The sequence below is a fragment of the Berghia stephanieae genome, chromosome 1 (assembly GCF_034508935.2).
Source record: "Berghia stephanieae isolate SIO BIC M18660-M18661 chromosome 1, UCSD_Bste_1.3, whole genome shotgun sequence".
NCBI lineage: Eukaryota > Metazoa > Mollusca > Gastropoda > Nudibranchia > Aeolidiidae > Berghia > Berghia stephanieae.
In genome coordinates this window covers 136,671,416-136,695,526 of record NC_088360.1, presented here as the reverse complement: position 1 = coordinate 136,695,526, position 24,111 = coordinate 136,671,416, and the positions used below count along the sequence as shown (strand labels likewise).

General features: G+C 34.7%; 1 protein-coding gene across 1 annotated transcript in view; it reads right to left on the bottom strand.

Moving 5' to 3' along the window:
* The window catches only part of LOC144963297 (nucleoprotein TPR-like), a 75,706-nt gene that overhangs the window by 32,904 nt on the left and 18,691 nt on the right, over positions 1-24,111 (bottom strand). The window contains exons 20-36 of the mRNA XM_078897199.1: positions 22,727-22,902; positions 21,157-21,235; positions 19,561-19,704; positions 18,875-19,048; positions 17,638-17,778; positions 15,878-15,988; positions 15,120-15,186; positions 14,586-14,666; positions 13,380-13,474; positions 12,777-12,929; positions 11,817-11,951; positions 9,352-9,426; positions 7,364-7,441; positions 6,563-6,673; positions 3,599-3,714; positions 2,072-2,219; positions 865-1,002 (exon numbers count right to left, since the gene is read on the bottom strand). Of these exons, the coding sequence (XP_078753325.1) occupies positions 865-1,002; positions 2,072-2,219; positions 3,599-3,714; positions 6,563-6,673; positions 7,364-7,441; positions 9,352-9,426; positions 11,817-11,951; positions 12,777-12,929; positions 13,380-13,474; positions 14,586-14,666; positions 15,120-15,186; positions 15,878-15,988; positions 17,638-17,778; positions 18,875-19,048; positions 19,561-19,704; positions 21,157-21,235; positions 22,727-22,902 (2,022 nt within the window). The remainder of the gene's footprint in view (positions 1-864; positions 1,003-2,071; positions 2,220-3,598; positions 3,715-6,562; positions 6,674-7,363; positions 7,442-9,351; positions 9,427-11,816; positions 11,952-12,776; positions 12,930-13,379; positions 13,475-14,585; positions 14,667-15,119; positions 15,187-15,877; positions 15,989-17,637; positions 17,779-18,874; positions 19,049-19,560; positions 19,705-21,156; positions 21,236-22,726; positions 22,903-24,111) is intronic.

Genomic DNA, 24,111 nt, shown 5'->3' with positions numbered 1-24,111 from the left:
ATGGTCTTTGCCGAATTCGACTCCCCACCACACTGTGTGGCATGAGCAGGTCAATTCGCCCCAGCTCACTTTACAGTACTGCACTGCGGCTGACACCAGGGTTATTCCAGTCTTCCCTTGAAATAGAACCTAAAGACAAATTTCCACTAGGGGATGATGAAAAAGAATTTTCTTTCTTTATTTTTTATTTATGTCAACTTATATGCTTACAATAATGTCTTGCAAGTATTATACATATTTTGATATTTTGGTTTGTTTTTAAGGGTTTTACAGCTCTTGCAACACATTTAGGTCAAATAGTGCCAGTAAAAAGGAAGAAAATTAGATAGTAAAAATATTCTAGATGTACAAATAAAAGGTCGAGGAAAAAGTAAGACAAAGGAGAATGGTACAATTAGGGAACAGATGCAGATTCTAAGTGCACACTATCAGTATACTTAGTTTGAGATTACCTAAAAGTCTCACCTAGGCACCAGCACGAGATCCCTCTGAGAGGAATACACTCAAATGTTTACAAATCATATGGTTAAAAAAAAACCCAGTACATTACACAAAGATGATTTACAATGAAAAATAAAAATATCATCTCCCAAAACCCACATTCCACTATTTCCCTCCCAGCCAAGGACACCAGCCAGGATCTGGAGAAAATTTAAGTAATCCCATTCCAAGACAAAGACAGAGAGCAATTGGAAAACAAATACAGGGGGATAGCAGACAACAAGTAACTCCCTGCCCACTATGGGAGTTCGGGAACCCCATCCAGACATATTTTGATTTTGCAACACGACTGATAGCATGGCAACCATAGGCAAATAATTTTATATAACAAATGTGAAATCAGAAACACATGTGAAATCCAACCTTTGATTGAAGCTGCTGTTTGACATTCAAAAGCTGGTCTCTTTCGTCTCTCAACAGTTTGTTGCTGTCTGTCAGAACATTCAAATTGCTGACTTTACGCATGAGCTCCACTTGGTTTGCTGTAGTCTCAACATTTATCTGGAGAAGGAGAAATGAAAGTTATTAAAATGTTTAAAAAATCACATATAAGTAAAATATTAATTAAATTGGAACTAAAATTTAAAAGAGAAAAAAAACAGCCTGAAAATTTTCTGCTCCTTATATTTGATAAACATGGCAAGCAATGGACCTAGGAAGAATTACGACAGAGTCAGTTTGAAATAAACAACAACAATTCAATAAAAATGCAGCAAAAAAAACCCAAACAAAAACACTGAATTCTGAGAGAAAAAAACTAAACAGGAACTACTTTGATCCCTGACTATTCGTCCGTAAGTTATTCATAAAAAATTATCTCTCTTATTAATTCCAAATTTATGAAAAATATTAATTTTTATCTCTGACACTAAAGAAAAATCCAACAAGGGAAAAGAAAATCAGATTTAGTGAAAAAATATGAAAAGAAATTGAAGAATAAGATCCTCCTCCTTTAAATTTGGAAAATGTGATGCAAACCAGCATTCCAGACATAATTATGATTTTGACTTTCTTGACTTTTTGACAATTGCCTCCTAATCTTCGTCCTGGGATCCTTTGGCAGCTTCTGATTTGTTGAGTGAGTTCTTTCCATTGATGACGGTCTGCTGCGATGAATCTCAGGTGTTCTAAATCCTTTTTGCATCTCAGTTCTCGTGTGCCATCGAGGCACATGAGGTCTATATTTATTGCAGTGTATATGATTGTTGTTGGTCTGCCTCTGTGTTTGTTATGTTCACTTGATGTAAAAAAAAATGCAATTGCCTTATTAACTGGAATATTCTATCTCTCTTGACAAGATGTCCAAATAGTCTCCATCTTGTTTCCAAAATTTGAATCGATAGTGGTTTTCTTCACATTTTATGTACAGCGATTTGTTACTTATTTTTGTTGGGTCGTAGATATCTAAAATTCTCCTGAGTTGTTTCTTATGATCTTTTGATCTTGCCACCACTTAGTGTAATGATCATTATACATAATATAAATGTTTATGGATACCATATCAGATGTAAACCTTCTGAATAGTGGAAAACTCCCCAATTTACTCTGAACCACACTAACAAATACATACCTGAGTCCTTTCCCTCTCCTCTTTCAATGCCTGGTCTGCCTCAGCAACCCTTTTCTCCAGGTGACCAAACCGTTGCTTGAAACGATTGCACTCAGTTTGAACCACAGCCAATTTAGACTCAGCAATGTCTTTCTCCCTTCTCAAAAACCTTTAATACAAACAAGAGCAAGTTATAATCATCAAGTGTTCAACAGTTATAGGTTTAAATGTAGTTTTTAGTACTTAAACAAGAGCAAATTATTGTCATCAAGTTTCAATAGTTTTAGCTTTAAATTTAGTTTGTAGAACAATTGTGTGTACGACAGAGCATGTAAAATTCTTGATTCAAGAAGGGGAATAATCCATGCGTCCGAATCAGGATTTGAATTCATGATCTCATGACCAAAAGTTTAGTGCTCTTCCCTTTTGCTATTGACAAGCCCCTGTGTTATAAAATAAAATAAAAAGTAGTCCTCCAGAGCCGCTAGGCCCATGGTGCAGGAGGTTATCCCCGGTTCTATAGCGTGAAAAGTACAATAAAAATTTATTGCTACTCATTGGACAGGGTGCTAGTCTATCGCAAAGTACTTTCTGCCATACATAACAGACCCAGTGTTAAAATTGCACCATAAACTTGGGATATAATTTTTGTTTGTTGTTTTTAAGGCTTTTGATGCACTTGAGACACTTTTAGGTCATTTCAGCAACAGTAAAAAAGAAGAAAATAGGATAATAAAAAAATTCTAGGTTTACAATTGAAAGCGCAAGAGAAAAAATAAGACAAAGGGGGAATGGTTCAAATAAGGAACAGATTCCAAGAGCATACTATCATTGTGCATAGTTTCAGATCACCTAAAAGTCTCATCCAACACAAGCAAAGGATCCCACTAAAAGGAACACACTCAAATTCTTACCTTATGCATTAAAAACAACAAATATAACAACACATAACAGAGAGATGATTTACAAGGAAAAAAAATATAAGCTCCCAAAACTAATACTAAATATCTGACTGCTTCCCTCTCAGCTGAGTACTCTGGTAAGGTCAAGGACAAAATCAAGCAATCCTATTCCAAGAGAAAGGCAGAAAAGCAACTCGGAAAACAGATATAAATGGAAAGAAGGAAGATATGGTAAAAGATCTCCCTGACCACAATGGGAGGCCAGGAACCCTGCGCAGTCAAAAAAAATCTTGAGCGTTTTTATAGCGCAATATCCACTAGACATGCTCAAAGCGCTTTACAAAAGGGCCTTAACCAATGACAACACGCAACCCGAAGAACGAGACATGACGCCTGTTAGGCGATATTACAATTTCTTTTTCGGACAGACAACGCTGTTAACAGTCAGGTACTCATTTTACACCGGAGTATGGTGAGAAAATGTGAGTAAAGAGTCTTTTCCAAAGACAACTATGCACCGAGCAAGGGTCGAACCCAGGACCTTCCAACCCAAAAGCGAGTGTCATACCACAAGATCATATAGCCGCATTTTAATATTAAAACTTGGCATCTCAAAGAAAAAACAAGGACAGATGGGACACATCACCTGATCACTTCCAACAACTGGTTTGGTGATTTTCCTTCCTCCTCGCTGAAAGACGTATTAGCAGCTGCTCCGTCACTCTGTGCTTTTTGTTGAATATTTATAACTTGTGTTGATAACTGAAATTTTTACAAAATGTTGCATTAGATCTACAATATAATCTTCTACTGCATAAAGAAGTAGCAGTCCAAATGCTAAATACTACACGCATATCATTGAACAAATATGAATATAACAGTTTCAAAAGAGAACAAAGCACCAAACATGGAATGTTTCAAGCTCAAAACGCTTCTTCAGCCAATAACAAACACAAAACAAACAAAAAAACAAATTAAATACATCACTTAGTATCTCGGCAGACAGCAGAAAAGTCGTGCCAAATACTTTACTGCTGTTGGCCTGTTTCGACACAGCAAACAAATTTGATATTGAAAATGAAAAACATAAATTAGACAGGGCTTTGGAAGATGAAATGACTATTGAGGTCAGTGAAGAGGAAACGAGATTCGTATTTTCGAAACTAAACGAGAGGAAGGCTGCTGGGCCGGATGGATTGAAAGGAAAACTATTAAAAGAATGTGCCCACCAGCTTTCCCCATTTATACACATATTTTTAACTGGTCCCTCCAATGCGTTTCAATCCCTGAAATTTGGAAAACTTCAAAAATTATTCCTGTTCCAAAAAAAGAAAAACTTGAAACTATGAACGATCTCAGACCTGTTGCACTGACTTCAATAGTCATGAAATCTTTAGAAAAACTTGTTCTTGTTAAAATTAGGAATCAGTTTATGCCATTGAGTGATAGTCATCAATTTGCTTACAAACCAGGACGTGGCGTAGAGGATGCCATTTTGCTGTTTACAAACAACATCTACAGGCATCTAGATCACGCTAGGAGCTATTGCAGATTGCTTTTTGCAGATTTTTCTTCAGCGTTCAATACAATGCAACCTCAGTTGGTTGTTCAAAAATTGACTAGTCTGAATTTAAACAAGTATATAATTGCTTGGGTGCTCGAATTTCTTACGGAGAGAGCACAATATGTTCAATTAGGGCAAAACAAATCTTCCTGTATAACTACAAATACTGGTGCTCCTCAAGGTTGTGTATTGTCCCCTGTATTATTCACAATATACACGAATGACTGTAGAAGTCAAAACCTGAGTGTACCTTAATAAAGTTTGCAGATGACACCGCTCTTCAAGGCCTCATAACAAATGGCAACGAAGTGGCTTATAGGCAAGAAATTGATAGATTTGTGTCTTGGTGTGATGCCCACCACCTAGAGCTTAACATAAGCAAGACAAAGGAGCTAGTGATTGACTTTAGGAGAGTGAAGGAACCGATAGAACCGTTAAAATTAAAGGACCAATTCGTCCAGCGAGTTCCTCACTACAAATACCTTGGTGTAACGATTGATGACAGGCTCAAGTGGGATGAACACTTGAAAATAATTAGGCATAAGATGTGCAGACGTACATATTTTTTATCAAAACTCTCTCAGTTTAGAATAGATAAAACCCTCTGCACATTATTTTATAGAGCAGTAATCGAAAGTGTTTTGTCATTTTGTATAACAGCTTGGGGAGGCAATTGCTTAGCAGTGGAAAGGAACAAAATAAATTCAAATATTAAAAAATCCATTAAACGCTATATAAATGATGTTGACGATGTAGATCTTTTATACGAGAAATTTTGTATAAATAAAATAACTAAAATATTAAATGACCAGTATCATCCACTAAGACCATCAATTATTATGTCAGAAAGAAGTGGTCGCCCTTTCTCTATTTCAACGAAAACAGAGAGACACCGAAAATCTTTTCTGCCGTCCAGTATTAGGCTTTATAACAACAAGCAATAATCATTTTATATAATTATTTCTCATTTTTACTTTTTAAAAATATAAATATTAATTTATTAATTTATTTGTTTTGCAATCTTTTCAATTTTCAATTTATAGTGACAGTTTTAACTATTTTACAGTGTTGAAATTATTCATATTATTAAGCGCAGCTCTGGTTATAGAGCTGCTCCTTTTTTATATATATACATCCTATTTCCATTGTATTTTTATCTTATGTGTAAATTACAACACGTCTGTACAAAAAATTTCCTTTTTGGGATGCAATAAAGTATTATTATTATTATTATTATTATTATTATTATTATTAATGTTTTTGTTAATGGCTGAAGAAGGGTTTGAGCCTGAAATTTTGTGCATATTATATGGTATTTTCGTGCTTTTCGGAAGCAGTTATATTCATTTTTGTTCATTACTTCTTACAGACCAGTTTCTGGCAGCTTCAAATATATTTGAGCTGGCATGTAATTAAAATCTAATTGAAAAATATCATAAGCCAATATTCATAATAAAGTAATACTGGGTAAAAATATATATATTTATATTCCTATTTTTTTTAAACTCACACGAAAACGGATTTTAATAGTTTGTGAATGCAATCTCAACTCAAAACACTAACACCTAAGCCCTTTAAATCACATAACTATTTTAATTATTACTCTATATCATTATTAATCTAATTCATAATACTATAATCAGTGCTGATGGTGACAAAAAGTGAAAAAGTAGGAAAATGTTGAACGATTGCCTTTAAGCCCCATTTCTACTGCACTAAACCCCACTTTTAGAGCAATTGAGATGATAGACTATCATTGATACTCTAGCTAACTTCTGGAGAGTGGGAAACTGCACCTGTGTGTTCCACCACACGTCAACTCTCTCATTGCTAGCACACTGTTTCAAGAAAATGTAATTTTTAAAAGGAGGAAATTCCTCCTCTGGACTCCAAAATCGCGGATTTCCGCGGATCCGAGGAAAACCATCAGCACTGTATAATAAACACCTTTTTAAGGGGATGGAGGGAGGAGGAGAGGAGACATGTGGATTATAAAGTGATTCAAAAACATTTTTTTTAAAGATTAAAAAAACTATAAAAACTTACTTTAGACATTTGCTCGTGAAGCAAGACGTTCTGATTGGTCAACTCTTCAACCCGGGACTCCAATACCTTGACCTCTTGTTGATAGATTCGCTCTTGTTCAGCCCATGAGGTCTGGAGTACATTGGAGAGAAAACTTCATGACAAAGGCAATCTTAATAATGCAAGTTTTTTGACGTATAGAGCAATTAGTCTTTCATAATTATTAGGCCCGTGGAGTCAGAGTTTATTTTATATATTGAAACCAACCATATAAATTACTTGCTACCCTTTGGATAGGATTCTAGTCTAATGTAAAATACTTTCCACCAGATCTAACAGACCTAGCTACCCAATCACTGATGGGTGAACAGGGATGGGGGTAGACAGAAAAAAAGTCTCAACTCCACCCAGAACTGATCTCAGTCCCTTTGCATGTGATACGAGTGCTCTGTAGTAGCTTTCGTAAAGTCATGACCTGATACTAACCAAAATAATTTGCCATGAAAGAAGATCACAATAAATACATTTTTAAAAAATTATTTTTTTTTTAAAAGACAATTAATTTGTTGCTAATTTGCTTTGATTGATATGCCATCTTTGTAAACGTAGGAGATAAAGGAAAATGTGGATTCCACATTAAGAGAAAAACGAGTAAATAATAATTTTCTTTTTTAAAAAAAGAATGTGATGAAGCATGAATAATCATTTTAATCTATTTTTAAATGTCATAAAAGTCTAGTTTTTGTTTTACTTGAAATTAAAATTTTATCATTAAGTAACACTAAGTTGTGGTAAGAAAGACAATGTAAACAAATTTGATACCTTGGCATCGGAGAGCTGTTTTTCATAGAGAACTGTCTCCTCTTGGGACTGTTGTAAATGCTCATTCATATCATCTGCCTGTAAAAGTAGACATGGTCAGGTCACAAAGGCACGAATAATTAAAATAGAGCAGTAGAATTAGGTGCCCCAAACATAAACAAAGGTCGAGAAGCACATGGCAAACCACATGTTCCTGTCTTGACAGCTCACGTTCCAATGTAAATAATAGAAAAAAAATAACCTTTAAAATTTGGCAGTTAGGTGGCAAAAGAAACACATATTCATAAATACTCGATCATGCATCAAATAATGTCTAGATATGGATATTTTATGGAACAAAATGTAAAATTTATCAAAAGTTACGTCTATCTATTTTTAGACCAGAGCAAATTATTGCGCTGGTGTGAACAAAACGAGAATTATTCGGAGCCTGATTTTCATAATAATTTAGCCTTATATTATTATTTCTGCAACTGTTAGATTTTATGTAAACATATTTTCAATACTGAAAGTGTATTGCCTACAACTCAAACTACAAAATTAGGAGACCTATATTGTGCGTAAATTATTCCGGTCCCTAACGGAAATCACTAGCAACTTGTTATTGTTTACGTTTGGGGCACCTAATTTTACTGATCTATTAATTTACATTTATAAAGAGGAATCATACATGGTATTTGTATCTATCTAAATATTGACAACAAATATTCAATTAAACTCTTAGCTCTTTGGAAGAGCATAGGTCGTCAATGATTCTTCCCCAGGACACTCTGTTCTGGGCTGTTTTTGTTTCTCCCTGCCAGTTTATTCCCATCTCTTCTAGCTCTGCCTCTGAATTTTGCCTCCAGCTGCTGTGTGGCCAGCCTCTCTTCCTCTTGCCTTGTGTGTTCCAGGTCAGGGATTGGTATGTGGTGCCGGTTTCTGACTTTCTCAATGCATGTCCTATCCAGCCACACTTCCTCCGTGAATCTGCTCCTTCACAGGTTCCTGCCCAGCTCTCTCCCACATGTCTTCATTTCTGATCTTGTCTGGCAATCTGTTGTTGTGGAACATCTGTATCTTCTGCAGCATTGTCTTTGTTTTCCGCCATGTCTCGCAGCCATAAAGAAGAACGGACTTGACAAGTTAAAGATGCGAAGCTTGGTCTTTGTGCTAATCTTGGATGCCCAGATTTTTCTCAGTATAACAAAGACAGTTCTTGAGTTTCCTATCCTTGTTGTGATGCTTCTGTCTGTTATTAATAACAAATACAGAAGATAAAATATGCATGTCGACCTTTTAACTATCCATTTCCTCATGAGGGGGGGTGGGGGGGGGGGGGGGGGGGTAAGGTAGCCGAGTGGTTACGGCATTGCACTGTGAACTTGAAGGTCCCAATTCGAACCCGCTTCAAGCAATTTTTTTTTCTTCCTTGGGCAAGATTAATCCTCACTTTGCCCACTTTGGACAAAATGGGTGATTCTTGTTGATATCAGATGTTTGTTTGATGGATTATCTATATACCTTTATGGAATGCCTAGGCAACATCTCACAGGATGCCATGCAGAAGGGCATTATTTTCATTTCAAAATGTAATTTCTTTTATCCCATCTAAAAAATAATCTCATACTAAGTAATAAAATGGTCCATAAGAGCCAGAGTTTATCATGGTCTCAGCAGCTGTAATCCCATTTTTTATAGAGTAAAACAGATGACAGCAATTGCTTGCTACACTACCCTTGGGATAGAACGCCAGTCTACTGCAAATTACTTTCTGCCAGATCTAATAGACCCAGCAACCCAATAACTGCTGGGTGATAAGGGGTTGAAAAAAAATAATATCTCAACTTCACTTCACCCAGGATCGACATTGGTCTCTTTGCGTGTGAAGCGAGATCTCTACCAACTGAGCTATAGGGACCCTCTCCCCCTCTACCGATAGTAAGTAATTGTTAATTACACTTTTTTGGAAAAAGAAAGTCAAATTGTGTCAGTCTATCCTCTCTTACCTGTTTTTTTATGGTGGCTGAGGCTTCTACATCAGCAGCATGTAACATCAACTCGCGTTCGTACTTGCTTTGAGCCTAAGGGGACGAAATTATCAACATATCAATTAATAACAATATCAATATACTGTAAACTTCATACCGAAAAAGAAATTGTCCTTACACTTATTTTGAAAAGATAAATAGCTTTTCATTGTTAGTTCTCATAGTGGTGTATCTTCATAACGTTTCAGGTAAGTAACCATTTAAATACAATAAACAAATGAATAAATAAATAAATAAACAAACAAAAAATGAATGAATAAATAAATAAATAAATAACAAATAAATATGGACATTAATATAACATATTTCCATGGATTCATAATAATAATAATAATAATAATAATACACATTTATATAGCGCTCATTCTCGTGTAAAACACAAGCTCTGGGCACTTTACAATATAAATATCAATTTTAAGTGAAAAAAATAAAAAAATAAAATAATAATAACAATAACAATTCATAGCCAAATCAAGGATTCATATAGAGTCAAGAAAAACAAATACAGTAAAAATGTGTCTTGAGATTCTTTTTAAAAGTAGGTAAAGACTTGCACTCCCTCAGACCACGTGGTAGTTCATTCCAAATCTTGGGGCCGAAACAAGCAAACGATCTATCACCAAATTTTGTTCTTGATCTTTTTTCCGAAATTTTCGTTTGGTCATTACATGATCTTAAAGTGTAATTTTCAAATTTACACATGACCACGTGATCTGTGAGATATGCCGGTGCTATACCAGCCAAACACTTATAAACAAGACACGCTGCTTTGTAATATGTGCGCTTTTCAATTGGCAACCAGTGGAGAGAGGCCAACAAAGGGGTTGCATGATCAAATTTTTTTTTGCCAAAAACTAATCTTGCTGCACTGTTTTGCAGTAGTTGCAATTGTTTAATAGAAGCCTGAGGCAAGTTGACAAGCAGCGAGTTACAATAGTCTAGTTTCGAAAAAATGAGGGAAACAACCAATGTTTTACATGTTCCAATTGCAATATACTGACGGATCGAACTGATTTTCTTCAATTGAAAGTATAAAGATTTACAGAGAGCAGAAATGTGAGCTGACATTTTCATTTCTGAATCAAAATAGACACCCAAATTTTTCACAGTCTTTGAAACTTTGATCTTTTCACCCCCAATCAACACCTCAAGACCATCATTCACCTTCAACTGCCCTCTATTTCCCACAATCATCACTTCTGTTTTTGACTCATTCATTTTCAACTTGTTTGCATCCATCCACTCTTTCACATCCGTCACACATTCTTCCACACGTTTCACAATATTTTCGAGATTTTTAGTTTTATCAGTAGCATAAAGTTGCGTATCATCTGCATAGAGATGATAGCGCAGCCCATGACCAGTGATGACATTAGATAATGGAGAAGTATACAAAACAAAAAGAATTGGACCCAAAACAGAGCCTTGAGGAACACCAAAAGACAATGTATGTTGACGAGAAAGTTTATCTAAAATCATAACCTGTTGCTTTCTGCCATCTAAATAAGATTCAAACCACTGCAAGACAGTCCCAGACAAGCCAAAGGTTATATTAAGTCGTTTAATGAGAATACCGTGATCAATAGTATCAAACGCCGCCGAAAGGTCTAACAATGTCAGAAGAGAAACAGAACCTTTATCTAAAACATCAAGCAAATCACTCGCAACACAGCACAGAGCAGTTTCTGTGCTGTGCTAAGAACGATAAGCTGACTGAAATTTTTCCCATAGATTGTTTTCATGGAGATGTTGTGAAAGATGTCTGAGTACAACTTTTTCAAGGATTTGTTCTGTGAACTTCACAGGGGTTCATTTACTCCCAAAGCAGTTGAGGATCATCGTGATATCATCGAATACAGCAGCCAACACTGATCCAGGTGAAACAGATATTGTCTGTTTGTTTTTAAGGGAAATGGGATAGTAAAAAGTTATAAAATTACAATTAAAGTACCCAAGAAAAGGTAAGAGAAAGGGGAATTAGTTCAAAGAGGGAACAGATGTATATTCGAAGAGCACACAATCAGTGTACTTAGTTTGATATCGACTTAATGGTCTCACCCAAATACCAACACAAGATCCCACAAAGAAGAATACACTCAAATGGTTACAAACCATATATTAAAGGTTTTTTAAAATAACATGTAAACAGAGAGATGATTTACAAGGATAAAAAATATCTCCCAAAACTATAATTACACATTCCACTGTTTCCTCCCAGCCAAGAACTCCATTGATGGGTCATTACAAGACTAAGTAATCTCATTCCAAGACAAAGACAGAAAGCAATTGAAAAACAGATATTGGGGTATAGAAGACACAGCAAGTACCTCCATGCCCACTATGGGAAGTCAAGAACCCAACACAGGTGAAACAGATAGGTGAAGCAGGCAAGCTGGATACAAGATTTATGATTGAATTATTACCTCAGAAGCTATCTCTGCCTGTTTTTTGCACTCTTCTTGAGCTGCTTTACAACTAGCAAGAGCTGCATCTTTCTGAGAAACTGCTTCTTCTAACTCTGTTCTCAAAGCCACAGTTTGTTGTCGAAGATCTCCGTACTAGAATGAAACAAATGAAAAAGAAAAGAAATTATTGGTGGTAGATATGAATTTCCATTCTGATCTGTTTGCAAGGTAAAGACAAGTTGGATCTTTATCCATCTCCTTTAAGTTATTTATTACCAGACAAATTTTGTAATAAAAGACACGAAAAGACTTATATTGATCACAAATCTTAACACTTTGAAGCTTGATACTAAAATACTCGTATGAAATAGATTAGTCAGCAATCTAGATTCCAGTTTTATATGCCAGTTTTTTTATCACTGATTCTTGCCATTACAACTACAAAAATATGCCGATTAAAAAATATCAAAGCAACAAATTAGGATGCAGGCACTGGAGTAAGATAAAAAAGTATGTATGAAACAATGTCAGACAAATCAGAAAGAAAAATACAAGAAAAAGTCATCCCAAATTGGGATGAATTTTTCTGATTTGTCTAGCATTGTTTCATACAACCTTTTCAGTGATTTACATAGCCATGAAGACATGACCAAGATAATATCACCATATGTACATTTACATTCTGACTAAAACATCATCAATTACTTTGGTAGATAAACAAACAAACAAAAATAAGTTGGCCTTCAGAGCCATTAGGCCCATGGAGTTTTATCTCCATTTCTATAGCAATTACTTGCTACCCTTTGGATAGAAGTATAAGACCCAACTGGTGGACAGGGGTTTCAGAAAAAAAGATCTTGATTTCAGCCGGGAGAGATCTCAGTCCCTTTGCCTGTGAAGCGAGTGCTCTACCAACTGAGATATTGGGACCCCCCTAATATATGAAGGGGCTAATTAAATATTCTGAACAAAACTGACCACTGCTTGTCCTTCATTGGACAATCTGTTGTTTTCCTTCAAGACTTCCTGGTAGAGTTTGTCCAGCTGTTCTAATTTATTTGCCAAAACCTCCTTGGCCATCGAAGCATCACGGATCTTCTTCTCACACTCGTCTTGGACATCTTTCATGGTCTGAAATCAAAACAATTTGCAATTGAGAAATCAAATATAAATTAGCATGTCATCCACATATGTAATTTTTTTTCAAAATGATGCAAAAGTTTTATATACTTTTGTCCTGGCTTGTTGGGATTTTTTTCCCTCCTCTCTTTATCATGATATTGGTGCCCTTCTTAAGTCAATTAAAATGTTCATATTAATTAAACCTTGACAAGTGAACGACATGCTAAGGGACATAACTCATAAAATATGATGTGACGTTTTTCCTTTTTCCCCAGTGGTCTTCAGTTGAATTTTTCAAAAATCTTAAGTAATTTGAGTTTGACAAGTATGAATGGCAGAAAGGCCCACTCTTCAGGCATCTTGAGCTTAATTTTTTGTTCCTTTCCCAAGAACACAAAGATTTTAAGTTTTTCAAAAATGGCAAAAATAATTCAGTCAGTACAAATGCCACATGATTACCTTAGCTTGTTCTTTCAGACTGTTTTCAAGTCCTTCTGAGATGGTCTTGAATTGGTTGGCATGCTTTTTACTTGCTTCCAATTGCTGTCGAAGATCTGAGAATGAGAAGTGAACAAAAATGGATTTAGTGAGTTTGAAAAAAAAAATACTAATACCTCACCACAATAGCAATTTATCATTCAGCACCACCTTTAATTCTATGATGAATTTCATAATAAAAGGCACACAATTTGAGAATATAACTTTTCTCATCCTCTCAAAAGACAATGATGACGATCATCTTCTACCTGAAGTATTTACATTTTGATTAATAGTAATGGTGAGAATGGAGAACATATATCATATATTATGCTGAGCCAAAAATGTCTAACAAGCATAATAAACATCATCAAAAGCCAATGTTTACAATTCTTCAGACATTCCATCTGTTAAGGAAATTATAAATCATAATAAAATATTTTTTTTTAAACTCCCTTTATTCCTCCCATAGGGGAAATTTGTCTCTAGGGAAGACTGGAATAACCCAGGCATCAGCCACTGTGCAGCGCTGCAAATTGAACTAGGGTGAGGTGACTTGCTTAAGGCCACATTGCGTAGCAGCGGGTGATCGAACTCGGTACCTTTCGGGTACAAAGCAAAGACCTTACCGCTGAGCCACACTGCCCCCCCCCCTCCCCCATCATATGTTATGATGCTCTATTTAAAGTGTAAGTTTTCTTAATACCCAAGATGATCTAAAGGAATGGAGAGTAAATAATGTAAGCTAATGATGTATCATAACAGAGATGCCAATTTCAAGAATCACACATGTGTCATTTGGATGAAAAAAAAAAGTACATTTCCAAACAAAATGTGTTATTGAGCATGACCCCATTTCATGAGTAGAATTGAATAGTGTCAATATGCTGTATGAATACAAGGAAAAAGATGGCTTGCCAAAAAAATATGTAATTTTTGAAGATTTCTTTATTTCTCGTATTGGCACGAATTTTACGGAGAGAAAAAAAATACCCAATTTTATCAATAGTTGGCATCTCTACCATAGTAAAGTTCATCGGAGGAAAAAGCTGTTTTGAATCGAAAATTAATACCAGGCCTTTAACAGATCTTAGAAAGTAAAAGTCTCTGAATGAACTACAAAGACAAGATTTCAAACCTTCCTAACATAAATGCTTGCTTAACATAAGAATAATATATTTGCCATACTTTTGATGTGGATCTGGTCCTGTGCATGCTGGTTTTTCAAATCCTTCACAGCCTCTGTCTCTCCCAAAGTTGGTTCATTATCTGAAACAAAAGGGAATATCCATTCATCCGTCAAACTTCAAAACCCCTTAAATCAATATCAATAGATTTCCCCTTGCTTTGTCAACAAAACACTGAGTGTCTTCATTAACTAAATTGAAGCTATCGTTATCCATTTGCTTAAATCAGCAACATTTGCATTATAAATATAGATTTTTAAAAATAAATGGCTATAACAGAGGTAGGAATAGAGAACTATAATCTTAGGCCTTACACACACTTATATATATGATAAATCAGAGGGAGAATGGAACAAATCTTAGCCTTACACAAATATATAATTATATAACATCATTTGTAAAGAAGTCAAAAGGTTGTTATAAAATAATTGACACAAGCAAAACATATAAAGTGTACACACAGATTATATATATGACCAAGAAGAAAACCATAAATCGAAACAAGCTTTCAATAAAACACAAAAAATTGACAAACCTCCTGGTTGTGAGAGCTTCTCCAATTTCTTTTCTGCTGCAGCCAATTCTGATTCACAAGCTTTCAACTGTAACAGAAAAACAATGGTTTTGGAATAAAATAGAAATTTTAAAATTTACTTCATAACTCGTACAGCAAGATGTTTTATTTCCCTTTACAGACTGACCGTCTATAGTTTTTAATACCATTCTCAGCCCTGAAATAAAACCTGCACAATTTAGTTTGAACCTCGTGAAATTGTTAATTAAAATGAGTCAAGGTAAAATACAAGAAGAAAAAAAATGCTTATCTTGTGGGTGAGATGCAGATTACTTTCAGCCAGATCTAACAGACCAAACTACACAATTGCTGCTCGGAGGACTGAAGGGTCACGATAAAATCTCAAGTCAATGCAGAATCAAAACTGGTCCCTTTAGCTCTGGTCTGACACACCAAGCTGCTCCATCACTCTTAGGTGGGGTCAGAATAAAACGTCAACTAACCCAGGATCAAACCAAATCCTTTCGCTTGAGAAGCGAGATCTCTACCCCAATTGAGTTATCTAAAAAACTCCTTTAAAACTTGAGATTTTATCATTTTACAATTGGCTTTACAATCCTTTCTATTACTATCAACTTTGATTTGATAACTTTATTGATTTCATGACCTATCAGTTCCCATACACAACATTCGTCCTCCACAGCAACAGAAAAAATACCTTTAAAGTACTTTGAAATTTCTAAAACAAGAATAAATTCACAGTGTGAATAAATACTCACCTCTTCCTTTTTGGACTCCAATTCAATGGCAGCATTCTCTGCCTTAGTCTGCAGAGCGGCTTGTTTCTCCTTTTCCATCTTGATTTCAAGATGGACATTTTTGACAATATCCTGTAAATGTCACAATTATAAGCTTTTCGTTACAGTCAGAAAACTTAAAACTTTACACATTGATAGACTTCTAAAAAGACACAGGAGGGTCCAGGGTTTGAGTCCTTTAAGGGGTGGATAGTCGAGACATTAAAAAAGGCTCTTTTTTGTTTGTTTGTTTTTTTAAGGGTTTTACGGCGCTTGCAACACATTAAGGTCATATCAGCGCCAGTAAAAAGGAAGAAAATGGGATGGTAAAAAGTTCTAGAATTACAATTAAAGCACAAAAGAAAAGGTAAGACAAAGGGGAATTGGTTGAAATAGGGAACAGATGTAGATTCCAAAAGCACACCGTCAAAGTACTTAGTTTGAGATCACCTAAAAGTCTCATCCAGACACAAGCACAGGTCCCAACTAAGAGGAATACACTCAAATGTTTACCAATCATATAATAAACTAAACATAAAACAATGCATAACAGAGAGATGATTTACAAGGAAAAAAATATCATCTCCCAAAACTATAACTAGACATTCGACTGTTTCCCTCCCAGCCAAGGAACTCCGGCAAGGGTCAGGACAAAACTAAGTAATCTCATTCCAAGACAATGACAGGAAACAATTGGAAAACGGGTATGGGGGGATAGAAGACACAGCACGTACCTCCCTGCCCACTATGGGAGGTCAGGATCCCCACCCAGAAAGGCTCTTTAATAACATTCTCCCATTGTACTGTAAAATGAGTACCTGGCCATTAACAACATTGTCTCTGTCTAAAAAAGTTTGAAGTAATCTTTAACAATCGAAATATGAAGTAAAAATTGTCTGATTTTTAAAAAAAGGGGGGTTTTGTAGTTTTACAAAGGTAACATTAACAGTTTTGTCTAGAAAATAAATTAATCAGGAAATAATAATTTCTCCATTTAATTCAAGATAGCTTACACAACAATATATGAAAACTTTTTTAATCTAATATTATATAACTATGTGATCAAAACTGTAAACACAACAAATGCCAAAATTCCATTAATCAGTGTCGATGGTGATAAAAAGTGAAAAAAGGAGGACATGATTGCATGATTTCCTGTAAGCCACAATTTTACTGCACCAATCCCCCACTTTTAAAGAAATTGAGATGATAAATTATCATTGATACTCTAGCTTAACGACTGGTAAGTGAGAAACTGCACCTATTTGTTCCACCACACATCAAGTCTCACATTGCCAGTAATTCTGAGCTTTTATATAGCGCAATATCCACTAAAAATGCTCAAAGCACTTTAAAGAGGGTCCCTGGCCAACAGCAACACCATATCTGTTAGGTGATCTTACAATTTTATTTGAAAGAGACAACCCTGTTAACGACCAGATACTCATTTTACCCCTGAGTATGGTGAATGTGAGTAAAAAGCCTTCTCCAAGGACTCAACTATGTGCAGAGCGAGTCTCAAACCCAGGACCTTCTGATCCCAAAGCGAGTGTCATACCACTAGACCACATAGCCGCACGAGTCTCCCACTGCAAGTACATCTGATTGAGGGAAATGTAACTATTTAAAAGAAGGAAATTCCTGCCTCTGACTCTAAAATCGCAGATCCGAAGAAAACCATCAGCACTGATTAATAATTTACCAAAGGGAGAATTTCTATAACCATTGGATCCAGTTCTTACCTCCCAAGCTGTGGCCTGTTTGGTTTTATCCTCCAGTGAAGTCTCAAGCTTACGTCTTAGATTGGCAACGTCTCTCTCCAACGCCTCCACTTGATTCCTGTGTCTGGAGTTTATTTCAAACTCGGCTTTCTCTTGGTTATTCTGCAACAAAAGCGATGCCATTGTTTGTATGTGTGTTTCTAAGGGTTTTTTACGCACTTGCAACACATGTAGGTCATGTCAGTGCCGGTGAAAAGAAAGGAAATGGGATAATAGTCAAAACATTAGTTACAATTAAAGCTCCCAGGAAAAATAAGACAAATTGGAATTGGTTCAAAGAGGGAACAGATGTAGATTCCAAGAGCATACCATCAATGTACTTCGTTTGAGTCTCATCTAGAAATCAGCACAAGATCCCACTAAAAGGAATACACTCAAATATTTTCAAGATCTAACACTATACATTTGACTGCTTCCCTCCCAGCCAAGGTCTCCGGCAAGGCCCAGGACAAAAACCAAGCAATCCCATTCCAATACAAAGATAGAAAGCTACTAAAAAAAAAACATATAAGGGGACAGAAGACACAGCAAGTGACCTCCTGCCACCACGGGAGGTATTAGGACCTCACCCAAATGATAACACAGTGACAGGCATCCAAAAATTAAAGCAAATACAATTTTGTTATAAATCATATCATATTTTGTATCAAATGCAAGCAAAGTCTATTTGAAATTTCCAGCTTTGCTTTACACACGCAGACCATGCAAGTGTTTCAAGAGTTCATAGCTTCATATTTGATATCATTTGGTTATTGTCTGCCAACTATTCATTCATTTTGGATTTTTATAACTTTTGCAACTTTAATGTAATCTTCACATTAACTAAAAAAAATTTTTTTTTTTAAACAAACAAAAAACTGTGCTTTGTTTGAAGGGACAATGTTATTTTAAAGTCCTTCAGAGCCATAATTTATACCAATTTCTATAGCGTGAAACGGATAATAGCAATTGCTTGCCACCCTTTGGACAAGATGCTATTTTATCGTAAAGCACTTTCCACAAGATCTAACAGACCCAGCTACCCAATCACATCTGGGTGGATAGAGTGGTCAAAACAAAAAAAATAATAATCTTGACTTCACCAAAATCCATCTCAGTCCCCTTTGTGTGTGAAATGATTGCTCAACCAACTGAGCTATCAGGACCCCCTAATGCCATTAAAGGGGATCCCCGAATACTTTAAAGAGAAACTGAATACCTGTATGGCTTGAAGACTACTCATCAACAAGGACTGGGACGTTTGTTCTCTGCGTAAGCTCTCCATTTGCATGGCCAGACGTTTCTCCGAATTGGAAATCAGTTCTTTCTCCTTACGCAAGTTGTCGACCTGCACTTGCCAGCGAGCCACATTCTCCTTTGCCGTCATCAAATCCTAATATGACAGGGGGCAAAAATATTTTATTTTTTATTGATATACAAATTCACAGACAAGGATAAATAAACAGACTTGCCACTTCAGGATACAAAAATTTACTGTACTTTCTACGCAAATACATTGATTGACCCCTTTCTGAGCGCTGAACTCAAGTAAAAAGACATTATGTACTTACAATTCTTCGATTTAGCAGGTAATTGGAAAGTATACTAATAACACACTGAATTTTGTGAATATATGGAAAATTGGCAGCCTTGAATAAAGACAATAATTAAAAATCAGAATTCTAAAATAGATAAAAATGGCATGTGTTTACATATGATTTAACTTAATTCAGTAACTGACAATTTGATTTGAAATATTATTATTATTATTATTATTATTATTATTATTATTATTATTATTATCATTATTATTATTATTATTATTATTATTATTATTATTATTATTATTATTATTATCATTATTATTATCATTATCATTATTATCCTCATCATCATTATTATTACCTCTTTAAAGTGAGCGATGGCCGATTCATGTTTGAGAATTGTGGACGATGACTGATGATTTCTTTCTTGTAAAAGGTTTATCTCTTTCTTGAAGCCTTCAGCATTACTTTGTACAATCTTGTACCTCTCCGTGGCAGACTCCAGCTGTAAAAGAGGGAAGCAAAATACTTGAGCTTTTACTTACTTGGAGCTTTTATGTAGCGCAATCTTCACTAAATGTGCTAAAAAGGCTTTACAAGGGGCCCTGGCCAACAGCAACACGTAACATGTAGGACATGACACGATACCTGTTAGGCGATATGACAATTTTTTTTGACAGAAACAACGCTGTTAACGGTGAGAGTACTGTGAGAGAATGTGAGTAAAGAGCTTTTTTCCGAGGACTCAACTACGCGCCCAGCGAGGCTCGAACCCATGACCTTCTGATCCAAAAGCGTGTGTCATACCACAAGACAACACAGTCACACAAATAAGACCATCATAACACAAATTCTATAACTAATTATTTTTATCAACTTATTTTGAGTTCTTTGAATTTGTATCATTATTACTTGATATAGAACTGGTATCCACAAATAGTGATCAGCGGTACTTTACAATCGTTTTCTGGGGTCACACATGCTCATTCATTCGACTACAAAATCACCACAACAGTCACACACACATTCGGTTTAAAGTTCACAGAGAATCATGATAAGCAGAAATTTGGAAAACAAAATTGTAGTTAACATCAAAATCATATTGTCAGACAAGTTATAAAATTAAGACTTAAGATAAACTTGTATAATATAACGACACAATGAAAACTATAGACATTCGTCCCAACAAGGAACTTTTTATATGCATTGGAGTTATTTTTGAAAGATGCTGAGAAACAAGGAATAAGCATTTTAAACATAAATGGCAAAATAAAATTTTGTAAAAAAGTAATAATAATAATAATAATAATAATAATAATAATAATAATAATAATAATAATAATAATAATAATATAAATAATAATAATAACTTTAAAAATGAATAAAGAATAATAATAATAATAATAATAAAATAATAATAATAAATAATAATAATATTATTAAAAAATAATAATAATAATATAATAATAATATAATAATAATAATAATAAATAATAATAATAATAATAATAATTTTAAAAAATGAATAAATAATAATAATAATAATAATAATAATAATAATAATAATAATAATAATAATAATAATAATAAAATGATGATATAATAATAATAATAATAATAATAATAATAATAATAATAATAATAATAATAATAATAATAATAATAATAATAATTTTAAAAATGAATAAATAATAATAATAATAATTTTAAAAATGAATAAATAATAATAATAATAATAATAATAATAATAATAATAATAATAATAATAATAATAATAATAATAATAATAATAATAATAATAATAACACCAACAACAAAGGTAAAAACTTTTTCAATTTGGTCCATCGTAATTTGCTTTAATAAGATCAAAGCTATCATAAAAAATCAATTTAGATTAATATAAAAAAAAAAGAAAGATTGATTTATCAAAATCTCTTTGCAAACCGATAATTCTTACCTGAGTGGATAATTTAGCATTAGCAACTCGCTGCTCTGACAATGTCTGACGTAATTTTTCCATCGTCTCTGATTGAATCCTGTGTTTAAAATATAATAAATTATTTAATTGAAATTTTTTTTTTTTTTAATAAAATAAAAAATGAAATTTAAACTCATTTAGAAAATCATACTACGTTATAAAAAATAAAATCAAAATCAAAATTTAAAAAATATATTTTATTCACCCCCATGGAAATGTGTGTGTGGGGGGGGGGGGGGGGGGGAGTCCGAAAGCTCAGTTGGTAGAGCACTTACTTCACATGCAAAGGGACCGAGATCGATTCCGGGTGCAGTCGAGATTTTTATCTGACACCCCCACCCAGCAGTGAATGAATAGCGGAGTCTGTTAGATTTGGTGGAAAGTACTTTACGGTAGACTTGTGTCCTATCCAAAGGATAGCAAGAAATTGCTATTGTACGTTTCACGTTATAGAAACAGGGATAAGCTCCGGCTCCATGGGCCGAATGGTTCTGAAGGACTACTTTAGACTTTAGATGGGGAAATATGTCAAGGGAAGACTGGAATAACCCAGACATCAGCCACAAAATGAGCTACGGTGTTGGTTACTTGCTCGAGGCCACACAGCATGTAAGTAGTCAAACTCAGTACTTTTCAAGCATGAAGCAAAGATTGTAACACTGAACCATGTTGCCGCATAAGACATGCTTCTTGCCTACGATTCTTTTTTTAAAATCTTTTCTTTCATGCTACATTTAAGCACAGAACACTAGTGATCAGTATGATGATGTAGAAAAACTATCAAATATAGGTCATTGTTCAGATAGTATAAATTTGTTTTATACAAGATCTCTTCAGCAGTTGATAAGTGCAATCACAATAAATATGACTTTTATCATATGAGATTTTTAAGTTCAACCCTATCACTCAGAATGAACAGATACAGTATTGTGGTAAACAAAAGAAAAATGAACGTAAGGAGGGAAAAAGTCGCCATAGAAGGTATCATTCTTGCATACTTTAGACACGAAGTGGAGGGAAACCAATGAAATTAGAAGAACAAGATGTTTGAAGACCCAGTGTGTTAACAAGTAAGAGGCAAAATGATAGCACAGCACTACAGTCATGATCAAAAATGGCAACATGTTTGGACTATTTAAAAATGCAACCCTTCTAAACATTAAAGCTTACTGTAAATACTCTCTATTTGGCTATTCCTTGTTTTAATTTGATAGTCAAAAAATAATAATCCTCGGACATGCAAGGGTAATTTTCATACAGCATAGCTTGGTGGTACAGTCTTTGCTTCGTACCTGAAAGGCACACAGTTCAACTACCCACTGCGTTGTGTGACCTTGAGCAAGGCAACTCGCCCCAGCTCATTTTGCGGCGCTGCACTGTGGCTGATGCCTAGGTTATTACAGCCTTCCCTTGGAATAGACCCTAAAGACAAATTTCCCCCATGGAATGAATAAAGGGAATTTTCATAAATAGACCAATCTCTTTTTTCTTTTCCTCCAGATTGCCAAATCGGAACAGTTGGCAGCTCTGAGATATCATCAGAACTTACTTGTCATTTTCAGCCTTTTCTTTCTTGTAAGCGGCAAACTCTGCCCGAAGTTCACTGAGAGCTTTCTTGGCGTCCTCCAACTGTTTCTTATCTATACCAGGACTTCTGGTTGTCAAAGACCTCCTGTCCTCGCTGGATTGCATGGGTGTGGAAGTCACAGGGGATACTGATGGGATCTACAGATGGAGCAGAATATATCAAATAGCATTGTTATTTTGATTATTATTTATATAAACTGTAACAAATCTAATTTTGTATTTTCAAAATTCACAGAAAAATCAACTAATACAAGAATTGCTCAATCTATAAATGATTGACTTATAACAAAACTGCAAATCTCACCAAACAAAAAAAATTGAAGTTATCTAAAAGTTTAAATTTTGTCATTTAATAAAAATTTGGGATTTCTACATCTATACATTCATTTAAATCTTTGCCTTTGAGGTTTTCAAACATGAAAATGATCTTTCAAATTCCAATGCATTTTTTTTTTAAAAAATATTTTCAATGCAACACTTGCCAGGAAGGGAAATAAACCTCTTTAAACCAATTTTTCCAAGGCCCGGATTTAGATGCCATCCTTGACAAAATTACTTATTTCTCATTGTTCTGATAAGATAGAAACTTCACACGAAAAGGGATATTTTCATGAACAATTGTAGAATTAAAGTATATTATAATAGTTTTCCGACACATTTGTACAGTTTTCCGTTCCCCCATTCAAAAAGCAATATTGGAATGACTCTAATTGACATTTAACTTTCTCCTTACCAACCATTTTCAGGATTTTCCCCAAAACTTTACACCAAACTAACACAAAACAAGAACAGTATGTTCTTCTGATACATAATTTCTTTAGCAATACATGCTCTACAACACACTGTTCATTTTCTTTCAATTTTGTGATGTACAAGAGAAATTTGAATAAGAAAAATGTTGGTTGTATCGTAACGAATGAGATGATTTTCCTATAGCTGGTAAGGAGAGGGTTAACCTATTAACTTTTGGAAGACCATGGACAAACCTACTTAAGGGATTGTGTCTTCTGTTTTCCCTAAAACATCTTCTCCCCCCCCCCCCCCCCCCCCCCAATCAGTGACTACCATGAAAATACCATCAGCCATGAGACCAAGTGATTGGTCAAAGTGACAGGTTTAGCAATTGCACCAAAAAAAACCCCACCGAAACTTAAATTCGTCACTGAGTGCCAGAAGTGACTATGCTTTGAAAGTTGGGTTTTTTCTCTTCGGATTTTCAACTCATAACCAAAATGATAATTTTTAACTTGAGGAAACAGTAAGTGGTACAAGTATCTGAATTATAATTTATAGATCTGAAACGAGTGTCGGTTTCAGAGATGCTATTTTTAGAATTTTGGATTTTAG